Raw genomic sequence first — 22,778 nt, 5'->3', positions numbered from 1 at the left:
GCCCACCGGCATCTGAAACTTGCCAGGCTCTTCCCACGGATGTGCACAGGTCAGGACTTCACAAGATCCTGACGTGCATTTCAGTCATGCATTCAGTCATTGACAATCCAGTGACTGGAAGATCCGGGCTAATAACTCTGAAAGTGCCCAGTAATTGGCTGTCTTTTCACTCAAATCTCAACTTTCTCAAATCACTTTCTCAAGTTATCTTTGACTTCTTGAAGGGGTTGGCCAGGGTATGTAAATAAGTCCTGTCATGTGAGTGCCCCTTTAAGAAAGGGTTTTGTCGTATCGCATGGCTTCAGTGATGTCATTTTGTGGGGGGAGTTGGGCTGTGGCTGAGAGGCGAGAGGGGGTTCAGTTTCAGTTTGACTGCGATGGACTACAGAGAGAGAAACTAAGGGTGGAATTCTCCACTTCCCACGTAGCGTGGGAGAATCGTGGGAGGGCCTCACGACATTTTTTACCCCCCCCCCCCCCCTCCGGCGCCCCCGCGATCTGAAAAATCGCCGCTCGCCGTTTTTCGCGGCGAACGGCGATTCTCCGAGCCCGATGGGCTGAGCAGCCGGCCCTTCATGCCCGTTTCACCACGGCAGCAACCACACCTGGTCGGGGCATCCAGGGGCCCAATTGGGACGGGAGCACCACGTCTGTGCCCCGGAGGGGACAGGCCCACGATCAGTGCCCACCAATCGTCGGGCCTGCGTCCAAAACGGACGCACTCTTTCCCCTCTGCCGCCCGGCAAGATCAAGCTGCCACGTCTTGCCGGGCGGCGGTGGAGAAAGACAGCACCGCAGGTTCGCGTCGTCTGCGCGCTGATGTCATCCGCGCATGCGCGGGTTCCAGCGCATGCACGGATGACATCCGCGAAGCGCCGTTCGGGCGTCATTTCCGGAGGCCGAGATTGCGGCCGGGAACGACGGGGGCCCACTCCTAGCCCCCCGGATGGGGGTGAATTAGGTGCGGAGAGCGGACCCCGAGGCCGCCGTGAACCTCGGCCGAGTTCACGACGGCCTCCACGAATTTGGCCACCAGCGGAGAATTCCGCCCTAAGTATTTTCTCTGTTTTCATTTTAAAGGCTGTTCCAGTAGAGGCACATGGGTGTGACTGACTGCCTCAGTGGCTTTAGAGGTGTTGTTGATTTCCAGAAGGAGTTTGAAACTGCTGGTTGAGACTGGATGAGAGTCTCAGGGAGGGGACCAGTCCCATTCAAGTAAGAATACAGTGTGGTGGGCCACACCCTTGAAAAGGGGTTTTGGATTTTGTTATTGAATTAGAACAGCTAAGGGGGGATTCATTAAGTGTTACACATAGATTAATGTAGTTGTGTGGTGTCTTTATGTTTGTAATTGATAAAAAATCTTGCTGTGTTTATACATCCAGTCAATACAGCCATTAACACTGAAGCAACATACCTGTTTGTTTTGAGTCTGGACGACTCTTTGTCAAAGCTTTGTCAAAGCTCCCTTCTCTCCACAGATGCCATCAGACCAGCTGAGATTGTCCAGCATTTTATGTTTTTGTTTCAGATTCCAGCATTCGCAATAATTTGCTTTTATTATAGTTCTGTTTGTGTTTGTTGTTTATCATTAGTTGCAATCGAATTATTCATTATTTACAGGTTCTAAATCAGAATTCATAGAATCTCTACAGTGCAGAAGGTGGTAATTCAGCCCATCAAGTTTGCAACTAGCCTCCAAAAGAGCACTCTAACTATGCCCACTCCCCAACTGTATCCTCATAACCACATGCATTGATTATGGCAAATCCACCTAACCTGTACATTTTTGGATTGTGGTGCAAAACTGGAGCATCAGAGGGAAACCCACGCTGACATGGAGAGAACGTGCAAATTCCAGTAAGAAGTCTTACAACACCAGATTAAAGTCTAACAGGTTTGTTTCAAGTCACTCGCTTTCGGAGAACTGCTCCTTCCTCGGGTAAATTGGAAAGGGACAAATTTTCATTTCATTTTCATTTCAGAGGAGGTTCACAAGAATGATCCCTGGAATGAAGAGCTTGTCGTATGAGGAACTGTTGAGGACTCTGGGTCTGTACTCATTGGAGTTTAGAAGGATGAGGGGGATCTTATTAAAACTTAGAGGATACTGCGAGGCCTGGATAGGGTGGACGTGGAGAGGATGTTTCCACTTGTAGGAAAAACTAGAAGCAGAGACATAATCTCAGGCTAAAGGGACGATCCTTTAAAACAGAGATGAGGAGGAATTTTTTCAGCCAGAGGGTGGTGAATCTGTGGAACTCTTTGCCGCAGAAGGCTGTGGAGGCCATATCTTTCAGAGATAGATAGGTTTTTGATCAATAAGGGGATCAGGGATTATGGGGAGAAGGCAGGAGAATGGGGGAGGGGGGTGAGAAAAATATCAGCCATGATTGAATGGCGGAGCAGACTCGATTGGCTAAGTGGCCTAATTCTACTCTTATGTCTTATGGTCTTAAGTCCATCCAGACCTGGAGATTTGTCAGCCTGCAGTCCCAATTTGCTCAATGCCACTTCCTTGGTGATTGTAATTTTCCTGAGTTCCACTCTCCCATTTCTGGATTTACAGTTATTTCATAGAATCATAGAATTTACAGTGCAGAAGGAGACCATTCGTCCCATCAAGTCTGCACTGGCCCTTGGAAACAGCACCCTAATCCACCCTATCGCCGTAACCCAGTAACCTCACCTACCCTTTTTGGACTCTAAAAACCCACCTGATTCACTAATGTCCTTTAGGGAAGGAATAGACACATTCCAATGAGAAAGAAAACTTCTAGTGGGAGGATCCACCATCCATGGTGAACTGATGGCGTTAAAAGACTATTAAATTTTTTTAAAAGTATATGTTGTGGAAAGATAATGATGCAGAACCTCCTTCCTTGCCTTGCCTATGTCATTGCTACCTACATGGACCACAACCACTGGATACACCCCCTCTCATTGCAAGTTCCTCTCCAGACCTGAGCAGATGACCAGAACCCTGGCACCGGCAGGCAACATAGCCATCTGGATTCCTCCTTGTTCCAGAGAACAGTGTCAATCCACCTCACTGTCCTGTCCACCTGTCCACTACTAACACTACATTCTTATGTGCCCCCTCCACTTATTGGCTTCCTGTACCACAATGCCATGGTCAGTCAGCTCATCCACCCTGCAGCCCAATTCTCATTCAAATAAGTTGAAAGAATATCAAATCTGTAGGACAATTGTAGAGACTGACACTCCTGCCCTCTGGGTCCCTTTGCCTGCATCCTACTCAAAGAGTCTCTCTTTCATACTGCGATAAATTTTTGCTGAAGAGTTATTAAATATATCCTTAAAACACTGCCACTGGATCTCTACTACTGTTATTGTTTCTCTTCTTGCACCCAGCAGTACACAAAGCATATTTTCATCTATTCCCGTAGCTAGTTTTTCCTGGAACAAATCACAAGTCTGTTGCCAGAGACCGATAGCTTGAGGGGCCCCACTCCACATCGAACAGGGCTGACCAGGAGTCTCTCTGCTTTTACCAACAGCCACTGGTGTGTTGGAATGATTTGCAGGTTGATATTCAACCTGTTTGGCTGTATTATGATAGCACCTTCCTCGGCCATCAACTTTTGGGATGGGACTCTAATCCGGAGGTGGGACTTGAATCCGGAGCTTCCAGCTCAGAGGCAGGGCATTAGCCACTGCACCACAAGACCTCTCCATCCCTCCCGTCCTACCTTTTAAAGCTCATTTCCCAGTTTACTTTAACTGGATCTTTATTCAGATTTATTTTGGGCAGCACGGTAGCACAAGTGGAGGGCAGCATGGTAGCACAAGTGGCTAGCACTGTGGCTTCACAGTGCTAGGGTCCCAGGTTTGATTCCCTGTTGGGTCAATGTCTGTGTGAAGTCTGCACGTTCTCCCCATGTCTGCGGGGTTTCCTCCGGGTCCTCCCGTTTCCTCCCACAGTCTAAAGATGTGCAGGTTAGGTAGATTGGTCATGATAAATTACCCTTAGTGACCAAAAAGGTTAGGAGGGGTTATTGGGTTACGGGGATAGGGTGGAAGTGAGGACTTAAGTGAGTCGGTGCAGACTCGATGGGCCGGATGGCCTCCTTCTGCACTGTATGTTCTATGTACACCACTCCTTCAAACTGAACATTCCATTATGTTATGATTGTAGTCATCGAGAGGCTCCTTTACCATGAGGTTATTGATTAATGCTGATTTATTGCTCATTACCAACGTAGAATAGCACAGCCTTTGGTTGGCTTCAGAGTGTACTGCTCTAAAAGTATTGTCCCACATACATTTTATGAACTCACTTTCCAGGCTACCTTTGCCAACCTGATTCATCCAATCTACATGTAGATTAATGTTGCCTATAATTATTGCACTACCTTTCTTACATTACCCATTTGTGTTTTCTTGTATTCTCTGTCCTAAAGTGTAACTCCTGTTGGGGTCCTGTACTCACAAAATCTACCACAAGTGACCTCTTACCTTTCCTATTTCTTATCTCTTCCCAAACTGACTCTGCATCTTGCTTATTGTTCATTTTGCACTACCGTACCAATGGCTTCTTGACTAACAGATCCATTTCTCCCACACCAATTCATTAGAATCTCTACAGTGCAGAAGGAGGCTGTTCAGCCCATCAGGTTCACAGCAACCCTCTGAAAGAGCACCCTACCGGTCTTGTTATGCTCTTGGCATAGCATAAGCGGCTTCCTTGATGTGCACTCTGACAAAGGAAGGTTCAGACGTGGAGATAACTTCAACACGTTTATTGAACTATTTACAATTCTCCTACTCGGGTTCACCACTACTGTTAATCCTTCTATAGCTACTCAGACTGACAAACCAGTCTGCTACAATCCACGTGGTGGGTGTGATGTTGAACCATCCCTTTGTCTGTACTCACCGAGTGTCTCCACTGGAAAGAGGAAGATCATGTGTGCTGTGTTCTTTATATATGGGTTGGTGAAATGCCCCCCTGTGGTAGTGTCACCTGTGTGCACCGTGAATGCTCATTGGTCGTGTCCTATCTTACTGACCTATTGGTTGAGTGCCTGTGTGTCATGTCTCTGGTGCTCCCTCTAGTGTTTAGCTAGTCTACGTGTATTTACATTAACTCCTTGTGTATTTACAGTGATGCATATCACCACACTACCTAGGCCCACTCACCCACCCTATCCTTGTAACCCCATAACCCTACCTAACTTGCACATCTTTGGACACTAAGAGGCAACTGAACATGGCCAATCCACCTAACCTGCACATCTTTGTGGAGGAAACCGGAGCACCTGGAGGAGACTCACAGACACTGGAAGAACGTGCAAACTCTGCAGATTGTTATCCAAGGTCGGAATCGAACCCGGGTCCCTGGTGTTGTGAGGCAGCAGTACTAACCACTGTGCCACAGTTCTGCTTCTGAATTTAGCCTCCAGCTGTTGATAATCTATAAACAGAACCTCCTTCTTAATCCAAACAATGTCGTTGGTACCAACGTGAACCTGGACCACTGGATCCTCTCCCTCCCAATGGTGGTTCCTTTTCAGTCATGAGCAGATGACCAAAACCCTGGCACTGGGCAGGCAACACATCCTTCTGGACTTGCACTCTCAACTGCAGAAAACAGTGCCAATCCATTCCCTGACTATATTGTCCCCTACCAGGTGTCACGGTGGTGCAGTGGTTAGTACTGCTGCCTCACAACGCCAAAGACCCAGGTTCGATCACGGCCCCATGTCACTGTCCATGTGGAGTTTGTACATTCTCCCAGTATCTGCGTGGATCTCACCCCCACAACCCCAAAAGATGTGTAGGATAGAGGGATAGGCCAAGCTGTATTGCCTCTTAATTGGAAAAAGTTTAAAAGATAAATATTTTACTAAAACTGCAAGTTACCCAACTGAAGCAGGAAGGCTCCAAGGTGTGGTTTTTCTGAAGTTTAACACAAAACTTGACTGATGTTTCATAACATCATCACAACATTCCACATGGAATGTGTAGGAAATGTAGTTGTCTCATGATATAAGACTATTATTATCACAATAAGGAGAACTAGTTTCCACTAGTATAAGGAGCAGTAATCAGAGGATGCAGAATTGGATACAGAATTAAGATAGTTGGCAAAAAGATCCAACGGCAACATGAGATTTTTTTTAAAACACAGCAGATTTGGAAACAGATTTTTTTTTTAATAAACATTTTATTGAGGTATTTATGGTTTTATAACAGTAACAGAAGGAACAGTGTACTTTCAATTATAAACATAATGCAAAAGCCTTTTTCCTCTCTTAAAGGTCCCACCTTTTTGGAAGCAGATTCAATAGTAACTTTCAAAAGGAAATTGGATAAATAGATCAAAGGGAAATATTTACTCTGCCAGCAGAGGCACAATGGGCCAAATGGCCTCCTTCTGTACAAGTACAATTTTATGACTTTACAAATCTCATTTCATGGAAGTTGTTATCTCAGATTCTCAGCTGACATAAGAAAACAAAGAGTTTTACTTTTAGAAGAGGGATAGTTTAGGTTACCATCAACTCTTCTAATATCCAGTGAGAGTGGACAAATAGTATTTATAATCTCCTCGGGAGACAGTGGAAACAGTATTGATTCATTCAAGTACAAATTAGTATTGATTACAGTCAGAAAATAACACTTTAGGATCCGGTATCTGAGTAATCGGAGATGATTTGGTGAATGTAGCATGTTTGGGAGGGACGGGGGACTTTGGACTTAAATTGTTCCCAAAGCTCTCGACTACTGAGGTTTCCTCATCTCATGTCAATAAGTTGTAGACACATTTATAGAGACTGATTACACTGATCAGTCAACAACTCCATTATCATTACATTACATAACTACCAGGTTGTAGAAATGAATGGACCTTGATCTTTTCTCGTTGTACCAATTCCTATGGTCCCAGACTTAGTGCTTTCATAGGTAAGGTTTTAAGTTGACCTTGTGTGCATATGAACATGGTAAAGGGAACGGTGTAGTCTCACTACCAAACGAGTACAAAAAAACCTTGTTACTTACCGATAAGAATAACAACGACGCGCCCTGATAGTCACACCAATACCACAGGTCCGGCTGCACTCCCCCCACTCTCCCCAGGGACCCCAGTAATCAGACTGCCGTCTTTTCCTTAAAGCCTAGGTGCAATCAATGAGAAACAATATTTTAAAATGGAACCTAATACACCAGCAACTTGTATTCATCTAATGACTTTAATATGTTAAAATATCCCAAAGTACTTCACAGGAGAGTAATCAAATAAAATTTGACACTGCGTCACAGATTGAGATATTGGGACAATTGACTTGGTCAAAGAGGTGGAGTATTAAAGAACGTCTTAATGGAGGAGAGGTAGAGAGGGAATTACAGACCTTAGGTAGCTGAATGCATACTCACCAATGGCAGAGCAATTCAAATTGGGGACATATATGTGAGGGTTGAATTGGAAGAAGGCAGATATCTTGTGAGTTTGTAAAAAATTACACCGATAGGGAAGACCGAGGCCATGGAGGGATTTGAACACAGGATTGAAAATTTTAAAATGCAGGCATTGCCAGATTGGGAGCCAATGTAGGTCTTTGAGCACAGGGATGATAGGTGAAAGGACATGGTACGAGTTAGTATGCAGACAGCAGAGTTTTAGATGAGCTCAAGTTTTTGAAGGATGAAAGGAGAGAGGTCGTAAGGCTAGTTAGCTCAGTTGGTCAAGAGCATGGATAATCTCCAGTGGTACGGGGATTGAACCCACGCTGTTGGCATTGCTCCGCATTACAAACCAGCTATCTAGTCCACTGAACTAAACAGAATTTAGCAGAAAGAAAGATTTAAACTAACGAGGTGGAGGGAGGATTCAGGAAAATGTAAAATGCTAAAAAAAAGAGAAAAGTCAAGGCCGTAGAGCAGAGATTTGGATAAACATAAGCAGAATAGGTCAGGAGGGATAGAGAGCTTAACAACAATAATAAAGTTATGTCGACATAGTCAGGAATAACCATAGGCTGCTTTACCCTTTTGAGGGGGAGAACTGACTGGTGGTGATTTAACTTGAGGCTCACCAGACCTCAGACGAGGGGCAAGGATGAAAAGACCTTCATGAATAACCTTAGCCGGTACGAAAATTGAACCAATGCTGCTTGTCTCGCTCTGCATCACGAACCAGCTGTCCAGCCATCTCAACTAAACTGGCCCCAACAAAGATAATAGGACATTAAGATAACAGAAGGAAAAAGCAAAGTTAAGACACTGTGGGCGGAATTCTCCGCAAGGCCCGACGCCGTCGTGAAACCCGGAGAGGTTCACGACGGCATTAGATGCAGCTCCTTGCCCCCTATTCTCCCACCCCCGGGGGGGGCTAGGAGGGCCATGCCATAAATCACGGCCGCGATGACTTGTCACTGGCGTCAAGGCCCGAAGCGCCGAGAATGACGTTGCCGGCGCGCCTAATGACCTCAGCCGCGCATGCGCAGGTTGGCCGGCTCCAACCCGCGCATGCGCGGCTGATGTCACGACTGCTGACGGTTCAAACCCGCGCATGCGCGGTTGCTGTCTTCCCCTCCGCTGCCCTGCAAGACGTGGCGGCTTGATTTTGCGGGGCGGCGGAGGGGAAAGAGTGCGTCCCTTTGAGATGCCGGCCCGACGATCTGTGAGCACAAATCGCGGGCCAGTCCCCTCCCGAGCACGGTCGTGGTGCTCACCCCCCTCTCCGCCCCCCACAAGCCACAGAACAGCTTTTTCCGCCATGTTCACGCCGGCAGCGACCAGGTGTGGTTGCCGCCGGCGTGAACCGGTCGGGAACGGCAGGCCGTTTGCCCCATCTGGGTCAGAGAATCGCGGGTCGCCGTGAAAAACGGCGGCCCGCGATTCTCCAAGCGGCGTGTTGCAAAACGCGACACGCCATTTTGGGGTGGGTGGGAGAATCGCGGGGGGGGGGGTGCCAGAGCGGCCCTCTCGCAATTCTCCGACTCGGCGTGGGAGCGGAGAATCGCGCCCTGTGCGTTGCCGCCTTGTGCTTAAGCGAGAGCACGACAAGGCCATTAGATCGGGGGAGAGGCCAAAAACGGTAACCATGCCGGGCGTCACTTTGTTTACTCTAACTGGCCCACCGCGGATGGCAAAATCAGGATTCTGCCTAGCATGACGAGAAACCAATAATTACCATTGAAGCCAAATCGCCACACAATTAACTGGAGCAACCCCCTATCTGACAACCTCCTGTGATCCAACGACCTCCCCAGTAAGCTGGTGGCAGTCGAATGCTGCCCTGGTGCTCAGAGGGGGGTAGCTGTCCATGGCATGGGCTAGGCAGGGGGGTGGGGGATGGGTGTCCCAGCGCCGGCAGATCCATCATGCCAACCCCTGGACCATGTGGTCCCTTTCTGGGGCCAACCCCAGCCGCCTGCACCACCGACCCCTCCATAACTCCCACTAAGGCCACTGGCTACGTGGCTGAAGGCTGTTGCTAATAGGAAATTGGCAATCACAGTTAAGTGAGCACATCATACCTCCCAAAGTGGTTTCCTGTGGATGGGTGGATGTGTGCACCGGGGCACCCAGTACAGGTAACGTTATTTGCGGGTGTCTGGGGTACAGGGTATGGGGTCCAGTGAGCAGGAGCCCCGCTGCAGCTGGGGATCGTGGGCAGGGTGTGCCAATGGTGGGGGAGGAGCAATGGGGGGGTAATACTGAGAGTCCCGGGGTGGAAGACACCTAGTTGTCAGTCTCACATCCTCCAGTTCATTCTGGATATTGTACAGGCTGGACAATATCTTCGACCCCGCAGAACTTGCCCTAGTGGTGCTGCTGGCAGGCCAGGCAGCCAGACGGTGTCAACAGAGACTTGTGGTGGCATCCCATGTGCAGGGCCCTGCCCCACACCCTGAGGACCTGGCTGCCCATCAGGCCAGGGAGGGACCCAGGAGGTGAAAGACCACGACATCAAGGTGTACAAGTGTCGCTTGTTTTTCGAACAGATAACGGACAGCGTGTGCTGCAGGAGGCTCCATCTCAACAAGGGGTTGCTGCAGCACCTGTGCCATGCTCTTCCGGACTTGGCACCACGTGGTGGAGGAGGAGGATACCCACTCCCGGCGCCGTGTCAAGGTTACTGCAGCTCTTGATGTCTGTGTCTCAGGATCATTCCAAGGATCCAGCAGGGACTTGTGCAGTATCCCACAAGCGACAACCCACAAGTGCACCCGTGAAGTCGGGAATGCCCGGTTTGCCAGGGTAGAAAGTCACATAAACTTTGACATGGACCAAGCCAGACAAGATACCCAGGCAGCAGGATTCTCCGCCATCACTGCGATGCCCCAGGTCCAGGGGCTAATAGATGGCCCAACGCCAGAGTGGTTCATGCCACTCCATCACGCCGGGACCCCCCGCCCCGCCGGGTAGGGGAGAATCCCGGCCCAGATAATGAAGAGTCTTTTCGATTTAGCAATTGGCCAGGATGTTGGACACCAATGGGAAGAGTGTGGGTGCCGGACATTTGGAAGTGGAAGGTCATATGATGAAATCTCAAGGACTACATCCACCCAAATTGGGAAATCCATATACAACTGTGGCTAATTTTCCAAAGTAACTCTGAAGCATTGTGAGCAATAAACTGAGTCCATGATTAAAAAATGTATTAATTTCTTATTGGATGCTGAGAGACAGAAATAGGAGACACTCATCCCATTGTATGCTTAAGTTTTAATCCCAGACCTACTTTCTCTTCACATAATATGACCCAGTTGTCCCATTACAATCACAAGGAAAAACTTTTATGGTTAGACTCTGCAATGAGGGTGCGGTACATAGCTTTCAAAAAGGGAATTGCATAAGCACTTAGAGAGTAATAAGTTTCAGAACCATAAAGAGTACGAGGCAATGGGACTACTTGGATTGCTCATGCAGACAAGCCGCATGGTCTCCTGTATTACAGCCAATATAGTATTATGCACAGAACAAATTTACTTTGTTTTTCACCTATCCATTGGATGGCCCCAGCTTGGGGAGATGTGCAACTTACTGAAAACCAGGGTTCACCAAACAATCAAAATTGCATCTTATTTTTCTTTCTGTTTTGTGAAGTCGAATACTATCTAACTCATCATAGAGTACTGATAACATCGCAAGAATTAGATTGTGCAAGAGTGATCAACTGCCTGGAACACACAGGGTTAATGACTGTAGCTATACACTACTGGAGACAATATTACTGGCGAGACATTTAGCATGTACCTGTGACATTCCTATGTTCCCTGTTTTAATGTGGACATGAATTCATTTACAAAGACAGAACTTGTATTTCTATAGCCCCTTTCATAACCTCAGGATTCCCCCAAAATGCTTTTCAGCCAATAAATATTTTTGAAGTAGAGTGTTATGATCCCTGCCGAGACTGACAACTAAGATATTTCAATCGGAGTAACTGACTGACAGAAGATTATGCAAGATTTCAAGTTTTGAAACTGTTACGGTAATAAACAAAATAAAATCAACACTGACTAAACACTAATTTTGTAGCCAATTTATATTTGTAGCCAACTTCAGAAAAGCTTTAAATGACCCAACTTTAACACAACCAAAAATCCCCTGCCATGGTTATACTTTATACAGTCCATCAACTGGACACTTCAATCTCGCAGAACCAGTCCAGAGCTATTCTCTGCTCCCGCTGGTCTGTTTCCTTTTACTTTTCCCAGGCAGGTAATTTATATCCCACAACTAACTTTATGTGGGGGTTACTTTAGTGGTCACAAAGGAGTCCAAAACAAGAGGCGCAAAGAAACTTATTTTATTGTGAAACAAACTATATACACAAAACATGCCAGGTCCCAGCCAGGACGATACTGCTTCGGCTCCCATTTGGGCGACTTTTATGACAGAGTCCATGACACCACTGATGAGACCCCCACCCCTCAGCAGGGAAGCTCATATTCTATGAGGCTCACAGGGAGGCTAATTGGTCCATCCCCGTAGGTACCTTGTGGGTTATAACAGTTATACTGAAGATTCTTTCTCTCTAGACTAAGCTAGGCGAATCTTAATAATCTTTATTAGTGTCACAAGTAGGCTTACAGTAACACTGCATTGAACGTGGGGCTTTAGGAGGTGGCAGGGTGCAGGGATTGAGAGATTTGGGGATCTCTTCATTGAGGAGAGTTTTTCGAGCCAGGAGGTATTGGAGGAGGAGTTTGAGTTACTGGGTGGGAACAGGTTTCGGTACCTACAGGTACAGGACTTTCTCCGGAGGCAGGTTGCAAGCTTTGCTCGTCTCCCTGTGAGGTGACTACAGGATAAGGTAATGTCTATAACGGGGGTTGGGGAGGGGAGGGTCTCGGAGATGGGTCGGGTACGTTTTGGCGCCGCCCTTTTGGCACCGATCATTTGACACCGCCATTTTGGCGCTAAATTGATTTGGCGCTCATTATTTTGGCGCCCAGCTGTTTTGGCTTGGAAGAAATGATATTTATTTGTAACACCAAATATTAAGTAAAATGAGTATAAAAGTTTAATGCAGTTCATAGTTAATAATAATAATAATAATAATGGATAAAAACATGACATTTATTTGTAACACCAAATATTAAGTAAAATGAGTATAAAAGTTTAATGCAGCTCATAGTTGTGGGCCAAACCACGTAAATATTCAAGTGGTGCCCGTGAATCAAACTGTTGTGCGATGTTTAAGATACGCTCATCGGCCTTAATGTATTTCAGAAGTTTTTGCTTTGGAACATTCCTGGCAATCAACTGCTCGTAGTAAGCATCACACCCTTCTTGAATTTTCCTTATACCATCGATGAACTTCCATATAATGGGATGGTTCATTCCTAATTCTGCATATATTTTTCTGTGTGCTGCTTCAGCATGATTGTTTGTTCGGTCCTCACCAGCTATTGTTCGCCTGTACTGATTCCACATTTCTGTAGGAAAAAGTAGCAGATGCCGCCCATTGCCTCGTCTCATTGTCCTCCCAACGTAATTATCTTTGAGCCAATTCAGAATTGGTTGAAGTTCATCAGGTAAGTCCTCCGATAAAGCATCGATGTAGACATCCATGTGGGACTCAGGTACAAAACATAATGCTACGATCATTTTCGCTTTTAAGGCAAAGTCAGGATCATTATTGTACAAATGCTGGAGCCCAAGGTGTTTCAAATGCTTATGTATATTATGGGCTAAGTGGAAGAAGCAGCCTTTCAGCACCACTTCCGGAAAACATTCTTTCATTGCAGAAAAGGCAGCGTGTTCATAGTCACAGTATATTCCTTTTGGCTGTAAATCTGGTAGCAAATCATTAATCATCCGGAACATTCTAACGTATGTTACTCGGCGCTTATTCGGTAATAGAGCATACAACACAGGGAAAACCCCACCATGCCTTCTTGCCATAATGACATAAACCTGGTAAAATAACGGAGGAGACATCTTAAAAGGGAGATAGAACAGTACAGCACAGAACAGGCCCTTCGGCCCTCGATGTTGTGCCGAGCAATGATCACCCTACTCAAACCCACGTATCCACCCTATACCCGTAACCCAACAACTCCCCCCCTTAACCTTACTATTAGGACACTACGGGCAATTTAGCATGGCCAATCCACCTAACCCGCACATCTTTGGACTGTGGGAGGAAACCGGAGCACCCAGAGGAAACCCACGCACACACGGGGAGGACGTGCAGACTCCACACAGACAGTGACCCAGCCGGGAATCGAACCTGGGACCCTGGAGCTGTGAAGCATTTATGCTAACCACCATGCTACCGTGCTGGGTATGGACGCTGTAGGGGAAGACCAACAAATCATGTGTATATGTTCTGGGCGTGTCCGAGGTTTAGGGGATTCTGGCAGGGATTTGTGGATGTCATGTCAGAGGTCCTGGAAGGGAGGATGACTCAGAGTCCAGAAATGGCAATATTTGGGGTATCGGAGGATCCGGGGCCGGGGAGGGTTGATGTTTTGGCCTTTACCTCTCTGGTAATTATTAGGGATTATTATTTAAACGATAAAATATTAAAGCATGCCGCTGTTCAGAGAGACTTGGGTGTGCTAGTGCATGAGTCACAGAAGGTTGGTTTACAAGTGCAACAGGTGATTAAGAAGGCAAATGGAATTTTGTCCTTCATTGCTAGAGGGATGGAGTTTAAGACTAGGGAGGTTATGTTGCAATTGTATAAGGTGTTAGTGCGGCCACACCTGGAGTATTGTGTTCAGTTTTGGTCTCCTTACTTGAGAAAGGACGTACTGGCGCTGGAGGGTGTGCAGAGGAGATTCACTAGGTTAATCCCAGAGCTGAAGGGGTTGGATTATGAGGAGAGGTGGAGTAGACTAGGACTGTACTCGTTGGAATTTAGAAGGATGAGGGGGGATCTTATAGAAACATTTAAAATTATGAAGGGAATAGATAGGATAGATGCGGGCAGGTTGTTTCCACTGGCGGGTGACAGCAGAACTAGGGGGCATAGCCTCAAAATAAGGGGAAGTAGATTTAGGACTGAGTTTAGGAGGAACTTCTTCACCCAAAGGGTTGTGAATCTATGGAATTCCTTGCCCAGTGAAGCAGTTGAGGCTCCTTCATTACATGTTTTTAAGGTAAAGATAGATAGTTTTTTGAAGAATAAAGGGATTAAGGGTTATGATGTTCGGGCCGGAAAGTGGAGCTGAGTCCACAAAAGATCAGCCATGATCTAATTGAATGGCGGAGCAGGCTCGAGGGGCCAGATGGCCTACTCCTGCTCCTAGTTCTTATGTTCTTATGTTCTTATGGTGGCCCAGAAACGGGATGGAAGGACTCAGAGCCTCCAAAGTCAGGCGTGTGGGTTAGTGACATGGCAGCGTTTCCGAGGCTGGAAAAGATTAAGTTCGCCTTGAGAGGTTCAATGCAGGGGTTTGCTCGGAGGTGGCAGCCGTTCATAGACTTCTTTCAGGAAAACTGAACGTCAGCAGAGGGGGGGGGGGGGGTGGGGGGGGGGATCTCCCTTGAGAAGGTGGTGGTGAACTGCTGGTTAGATGGTTAGATTCTCTCTTGTTGGAGATGGTCATTGCCTGGTGTGAATGTTATTTGTCACTTCAGACCAAGCCTGGATAATGTACATGCTTTGCTACATTTAGACCTGCATTGTTTCAGAATTTGAGACCCCAGGACTGGCTGTCTCTATTTTTCTGATCTCTTGCTCTGTTTCTCTCTCTTTCAGCTTCTTGCAGACTGCCTTGTGTCTGAGGTTCATGATATCTCAGGAGACCTTGTAACCGAAACTAAAATGTCTTGCTACGAACTCTTCCTCTCCTCTCTCAATAGTCATCTTATGGCAATGTAAATTACACCAGTCTTGTATCCAGGTAGTAATGCTTATTTTTTTTTTTTTTTAAATAATTTTTATTGAAATTTTTCGATACAAACATTTACCCCTACTACATTTTAAATTATAACACAACAAATCCCCCCTGGAAAATCCTCCCCACGCCCTCCCCCGCGCGCACCCCCCCACCCTCCCCCCCCCCCCCCCCCCGCGCTACCAGTCTAGCAACCAAACCGTTTTTCCCTTTCTACTGATGGCCTCGGGCAGTCATTGCCCGCGACCCCCCCGCTGACGTGCTCCCTTCGTTGCTATCCCCCCCCCCTCCCTTCCCCCCCCCCCCCCTTTCTCCCCGGGTTGCTGCTGTTTCGGCCTCCAGTTCCTATCTCTGATCCAGAAAGTCAAGGAAGGGCTGCCACCGCCGGAAGAACCCCTGTACCGACCCTCTCAGGGCGAATTTGATTCTTTCCAATTGGATGAAGCTTGCCATGTCGTTTAACCAGGTGTTAACACTTGGTGGCCTTGTGTCCCTCCACTGAATCAAGATCCTTCTCCGAGCTACCAAGGACGCAAAGGCCAATATTCCGGCCTCCCCTGCCTCCTGTACTCCTGGCTCCACCCCAACCCCAAAAATCGCCAGCCCCCACCCTGGTTTGACCCTGGTTCCCACCACTCTCGATACCGTCCCCGCCACCCCCTCCCAGAACTCTTCCAGTGCTGGGCACATCCAGAACATATGTACATGGTTCGCAGGGCTTCCCGAACACCTAACACACCTGTCCTCACCCCCGAAGAACCGACTCATCCTAGTCCCCGTCATATGGGCTCTGTGCAGCACCTTAAATTGGATGAGGCCCAACCTTGCGCACGACGACGACGAATTGACCCTCTCTAAGGCATCCGCCCATGTCCCATCTTCTATCTGCTCTCCCAGCTCCGCTTCCCACTTGTCTTTCAGCTCCTCTATCGATACCTCCTCCACCTCCTGCATTATTTTGTAGATGTCCGAGACCTTCCCTTCTCCGACCCAGACCCCTGACAGCACCCTATCACTCACCCCTCTATCGGGAAGCAAGGGAAATCCTTCCACCTGTCGTCTGGCAAATGCCTTCACCTGCAGGTATCTAAACGTGTTCCCCGGGGGGAGCTCAAATTTCTCCTCCAGCTCTCCCAGGCTCGCAAACCTCCCCTCTATGAACATGTCCCTCAGTTGCCTGATGCCCGCCCTGTGCCAGCTCTGGAATCCCCCGCCAGTGTTCCCCGGGACAAATCTGTGGTTCCCTCTCAGTGGCGCCGCCATCAGACCCCCCACTTCCCCCCTGTGTCGCCTCCACTGCCCCCAGATTTTAAGGGTGGCCGCCACTACCGGACTCGTGGTATACCTTGTGGGGGGGAGCGGCCATGGTGCCGTTACTAGCGCCCCCAGGCTTGTATTGCCGCAGGACGCCCTTTCCATACGTTTCCAAGCTGCCCCCTCCCCCTCCATCACCCACTTGCGCACCATCGATGCGTTCGCCGCCCAGTAGTATCCGGAAAGATTGGGTAGCGCTAATCCTCCACTGTCCCTACTCCGTTCCAAGAAAATCCTTCTCACTCTAGGGGTGCCATGTGCCCACACATAGCCCATAATGCTGCTAGTTACCTTCTTGAAGAAGGCCCTGGGGAGAAAGATGGGCAAGCACTGGAACAGAAACAAGAACCTCGGGAGGACCGTCATTTTGACTGACTGCACCCTCCCTGCTAGCGACAGCGGTACCATGTCCCACCTCTTGAACTCCTCCTCCATCTGCTCCACCAGCCTTGAAAAGTTCAGCTTGTGGAGGGTCCCCCAGTTCCTTGCCACCTGCACCCCCAAGTACCTGAAGCTCTTTACTGCTCTCTTAAAGGGGAGCCGCCCAATTCCCTCCCCCTGATCTCCCGGGTGTATCACAAAGACCTCACTTTTACCCACATTTAATTTATATCCCGAAAAGTCCCCAAACTCCGCTAGTATTTCCATTACCTCCGGCATTCCCCCTTCCGGGTCTGCCACATACAACAACAAATCATCCGCATAGAGTGATACCCGATGTTCCTCCCCTCCCCTTGTCAGTCCTCTCCACCCCCCTGAACCCCTCAGTGCCATCGCCAACGGTTCGATCGCTAATGCAAATAGTAAGGGGGATAGGGGGCATCCCTGCCTGGTACCTCGATGGAGCCCAAAATACTCTGACCTCCTCCCGTTTGTAACCACACTCGCCATCGGGGCCGAATACAGCAGCTTCACCCACTTGATAAATCCCTCCCCAAACCCAAACCGTTCCAGCGTCTCCCACAGGTATTCCCACTCCACCCTATCGAATGCCTTCTCCGCATCCAGTGCTACCACTATCTCAGCCTCCCCCTCCACTGCTGGCATCATAATCACATTCAACAGTCTCCGGACATTTGTGTTAAGTTGTCGTCCCTTTACGAACCCCGTCTGGTCCTCATGGATTACCCCTGGCACACAATCCTCTATTCTGGTTGCCAGGACCTTTGCCAACAGTTTGGCATCTACATTCAAGAGGGAGATAGGCCTGTAGGACCCGCACTGTACAGGGTCTTTGTCCCGCTTCAGGATCAAGGAGATCAGGGCCTGTGACATTGTCGGGGGCAGAACCCCCCCTCTCGCGCCTCATTGAAGGCTCGCACCAGCACTGGACCCACCAAGTCCACATACTTCTTATAAAATTCCACCGGGAACCCATCCGGCCCCGGCGCCTTCCCCGCCTGCATCTGGCCTATCCCTTTAACTAGCTCCTGCAGCTCTATCGGCGCCCCCAGCCCCTCCACCCGTTCCTCCTGGACCTTTGGGAACCTCAATCTATCGAGGAAGTTCTCCATTCCCCCCCTCCTCCTGGGCGGTTCAGACCGGTACAATTCCCTGTAGAAATCCCTGAAGACCCCGTTCACCTCTTGCCCCTTCTGCACTACGTTCCCTCCCTTCTCTCTCACTCCCCCAATCTCTCTGGCTGCATCTCGCTTGCGCAGCTGGTGTGCCAGCATCCTGCTCGCCTTTTCCCCGTACTCATAGACCGCGCCCTGTGCCCTTCTCCATTGCGTCTCCGCCTTCCTAGTGGTCAGTAGGTCAAACTGGGCCTGTAAACTGCGCCGCTCCCTCAACAGCCCCTCCTCTGGTGTCTCCGCATATCTCCTGTCCACTTCTATAAGTTCCCCCACCAGTCTCTCCCTCTCCTGCCTCTCCTTCCTTTCTCTGTGTGCCCTTATGGAGATCAGCTCTCCTCTGATCACTGCTTTCAGGGCCTCCCAGACTACCCCCACCTTCACCTCGCCCGTGTCGTTCGTGCCCAGATATCTCTCAATGCCCTTCCGGAACCTTCCGCACACCTCATCGTCCGCCAGCAGCCCCACATCCAGGCGCCACAACGGGCGCTGGTCCCGTGCTTCCCCCAGTTCTACCTCTACCCAGTGTGGTGCATGGTCCGAAATCGCAATGGCTGAGTACTCCGTGTCCTGCACTCTCGAAATCAGCCCCCTGCTCAGTACAAAAAAGTCTATTCTGGAGTACACCCTGTGGACGTGGGAGAAAAAAGAATACTCCCTCGCCCTTGGCCTGCCAAATCTCCAAGGGTCTACCCCCCCCATCTGCTCCATGAACCCCCTTAGCACCTCTGCCGCTGCCGGCCTCCTATTCGTCCTGGAACTCGATCTGTCCAGCCCAGGGTCGAGCACTGTATTGAAGTCCCCCCCCATGATCAGGCCCCCTGCCTCCAGACCCGGAATGAGGCCCAACAGGCGCCTCATAAAACCCGCGTCATCCCAATTCGGGGCATACACATTCACCAGCACCACATTCTCTCCCTGCAGCCTACCCTTCACCATCACGTACCTACCCTCCTTATCTGCTACCACCTGCGCCGCCACGAACGACACCCTCTTTCCCACCAAAATCGCCACCCCCCGGTTCTTTGCGTCCAAGCCTGAGTGGAACACCTGTCCCACCCACCCCCTTCTCAGGCGTACCTGGTCTACTACTCTCAAGTGAGTCTCCTGCAACATTGCCACATCCGCCTGCAGTCCCTTTAGGTGTGAAAAAACCCTTGATCTCTTGACCGGCCCATTCAGCCCCCTCACGTTCCAAGTAATCAACCGGGTCGCGGAGCGACCCGTCCCTTTCCCCTGTCTGTTAGCCATGTCCTGTCCCCTGTTCGCCCCGGGTCGACCCTCCCCTTCTGACCCGTTCCCCATGGCGATGGCCCCTCCCCCTCTCTCCTCCCGTTCTTCCCTTCCCGTCCTCGGCCTTTCCAGCAGCAACCCGGTATCCCCCCCTAACCCCCCTTCCCCCCCCCCCCCCCCCCCCCTGGCTAGGACCCCTCCTAGCCGCGGTGTATCCACCATCGTACTCCCGAGAGTCAGCTGGTTTTCGCTGACCCGGCTGCCCCTGCCACACTCCGACTCCTCCCGATGTGGGGGGGGGAGGGGCCTCCCCCCCCCCTTGCCATCCCTCTCTGACCCCGCTTCAGCGCGGGAAAAGCCGCCATTGCTGGCCACACCCCACTCTTCTCTCCTCCCCCTTCCTCCGTCCCGCGCGCGGGAAACAGGGGAAAGCCCGCGCTTTCGCCCGGCCACACCCTACCCCGCCATCTTCAATTCCACCCCCGTCCCCATCCAAGCCCATAAAAAAGCCCCCTTAAAACGAGAGGAAGAAAAAAGAGAAAAAGAAAACACGCATAACCAACTTGCACCCCCCCCGTCCCGCCTCCCCAACTTAACAATATAACAATATAAATAACAAATCTCAAATAAATACATAAATACATAACTATGCCTGCATAACTAAATAACTACCCAATAATAACGTATTTAACCATCACCCTCCATCGAACAGAACAGTAACCATAACCCTTAAAGAACAGATCAAAAAGCAGTAAAAAAAAAAAAAAAAAAAAAAAAAAAAAAGCCCCCCCTACAACAACAATAATTAAGGGAAGTTGGCAACGGGAAGAGACACACAAAAAGGAACAAAGAAACCCCCCATAACACAAGTTTCAAAGAAACCAAACGATCCATCAACTTTAACCAAGTTCCGACCTGGCCTAAGAAACACATGGGCCACTTGATCAGTCAAGGGTACTCGGGCGGCCTCGACCGCCGGCGTTCCCAAGTTCTAGTTCAGGTCCAGCTTTTCCTCCCGAACAAAAGTCCATGCCTCCTCTGGGGTCTCAAAGTAATGGTGCTGGTCCTTGTAGGTGACCCACAAACGCGCTGGCTGCAGCATTCCGAACTTGATCCTCTTTGCGTGCAGCACCGCCTTCGTCCGGTTAAACCGGGCCCGCCGCTTTGCCACCTCCGCACTCCAGTCCTGATATATCCGCACCGTCGAATTCTCCCATTTGCTGCTTTTCTCCCTCTTGGCCCACCTCAGCACTTTCTCCCGATCACAGAAACGCTGGAATCGCACCAGCACCGCCCTCGGGGGCTCGTTCGCCCTAGGCCGCCTAGCCATGACCCGATATGCTTCTTCCAGCTCCAGGGGCGATGGACCGGCCCCCTCTCCCATCAGGGAGCTCAGCATCTCCGCTACATATTTCGGGAGATCAGGCCCCTCCAGGCCTTCTGCTAGGCCCAGGATCCTCAAGTTCTTCCGCCTCATTCGAGTGTCCAGCTCCTCAAAGCGGCTCTGCCATTTCAGGTGGAGTGCCTCGTGCACCTCCACCTTTCCCACGAGGACCGTGGCTTCCTCCTCCCTCACCGCCATCTCCTGCTGCAGCTCTCTTATCGACGCCTCTTGGGTCGCCTGGGCCCCCATCAGCCTTGTGGTCGTCGCGTTCATGGACTCTAAGAGTTCCACTTTCAGCTCCGTAAAACACCAGAGGAGAGCGGCCTGTTGCTCCTCCGCCCATTTTCTCCAATCTTCTAGCGCGCCACCGGCCGCCATTTTGGTCCTCTTCCCCCGCTTTTTTCGGGGAGCTGCTGCTGCTTTTTTTGTCGCCCCACTCCGAGTACCGACCATAAAGTTGGTCTCACTCTCCTCAGGGAGCCTTCCCCCACCGGGATTCGTCTTTACAGTACCGTCGGGGCCCTCCAATCGGCCCTTAAACACCTTTGTCGCAGGAGCTGCCAAATGTGCGACTTAGCTGGTCATAGCCGCAACCGGAAGCCTAGTAATGCTTATTAGCTATCCTCAAGGCCCCCAAGTTCCATTCTATCTTGGAATTAAATTGACATTTTAATGTCTAACTATTACTAAAACCTGACATTCCTAACACCTCCCTGTGAGATTTGGAGACGAACAATCTACCCACAGTTAGCACAGATGCTCTTGCCACTGTCTACAAGTCATAGATCATAGAGGTCTCCAGAACAGAAACGGCCCATCGAGTCTGCGTCAGTCACAAATAACCAATAGTACCCAAGTATTCTAATCCAATTTTCCAGCATTTGTCCATAACCTTGCATGCCTTGGCAAGTGCACATCTAAATAATACTTCAATGTTATGAGGGTCTCTACCTCCACACCCTTTCAGGCAGAGAGTTCCAGACTCCCACCATCCTCTAGTGAAAAGGGGCACGATTCTCCGCAACGGCCGACGCCGGAATGTTTCACTCCGGCGTTGGAGGCCGCTCCTCGCCCCCTATTCTCCCCCCCGGGGGCTATAGAACAGTACAGCGCAGTACAGGCCCTTCGGCCCACGATGTTGCGCCGTCCTGTGAAACCCCTTAAGTGAATCTATACTATTCCCTTATTGTCCATATGCCTATCCAATGACCATTTGAATGCGTTTAGTGTTGGCGAGTCCACTACTGTTGCAGGCAGGGCATTCCACGCCCTTACTACTCTCTGAGTAAAGAACCTACCTCTGACATCTGTCCTATATCTATCGCCCCTCAATTTAAAGCTATGTCCCCTCGTGCTGGACATCACCATCCGAGGAAAAAGGCTCTCAATGTCCACCCTATCTAATCCTCTGATCATCTTGTATGCCTCAATTAAGTCACCTCTTAACCTTCTTCTCTCTAACGAAAACAGCCTCAAGTCCTTCAGCCTTTCCTCATATGATCTTCCCTCCATACCAGGCAACATTCTTGTAAATCTCCTCTGTACCCTTTCCAATGCTTCCACATCCTTTCTATAATGTGGCGACCAGAACTGTAACTCCAAATACGGCCGCACCAGAGTTTTGTACAACTGCAACATGACCTCATGGCTCTGAAACTCAATTCCTCTACCAATAAAAGCTAACACACCGTACGTCTTCTTAACAACCCTCTCAACCTGGGTGGCAACTTTCAGGGATCTATGGACATGGACACCGAGATCTCTCTGCTCGTCCACACTACCAAGAATCTTACCATTAGCCCAGTACTCTGCCTTCCTGTTATTCCTTCCAAAATGAATCACCTCACACTTTTCTGCATTAAACTCCATTTGCCACCTGTCAGCCCAGCTAGGAGCGGCGTTGCGAGGAACTCAGCCGGCGGGCCTTGACGCTTGTGTCAAGGC

General features: G+C 49.5%; 1 protein-coding gene across 6 annotated transcripts in view; it reads right to left on the bottom strand.

The window, feature by feature from the left end:
* The window catches only part of paplna (papilin a, proteoglycan-like sulfated glycoprotein), a 324,761-nt gene that overhangs the window by 270,137 nt on the left and 31,846 nt on the right, over nucleotides 1-22,778 (bottom strand). For all 6 annotated transcript variants that reach the window (XM_038781804.1, XM_038781766.1, XM_038781791.1 and 3 more), the window contains exon 2: nucleotides 7,027-7,142. In XM_038781804.1, coding sequence (XP_038637732.1) covers nucleotides 7,027-7,142 — 116 coding nt within the window. The remainder of the gene's footprint in view (nucleotides 1-7,026; nucleotides 7,143-22,778) is intronic.

Source organism: Scyliorhinus canicula, chromosome 2 (genome assembly GCF_902713615.1).
Source record: "Scyliorhinus canicula chromosome 2, sScyCan1.1, whole genome shotgun sequence".
Lineage (NCBI taxonomy): Eukaryota > Metazoa > Chordata > Chondrichthyes > Carcharhiniformes > Scyliorhinidae > Scyliorhinus > Scyliorhinus canicula.
This window is presented reverse-complemented; position numbering and strand designations above follow the sequence as displayed.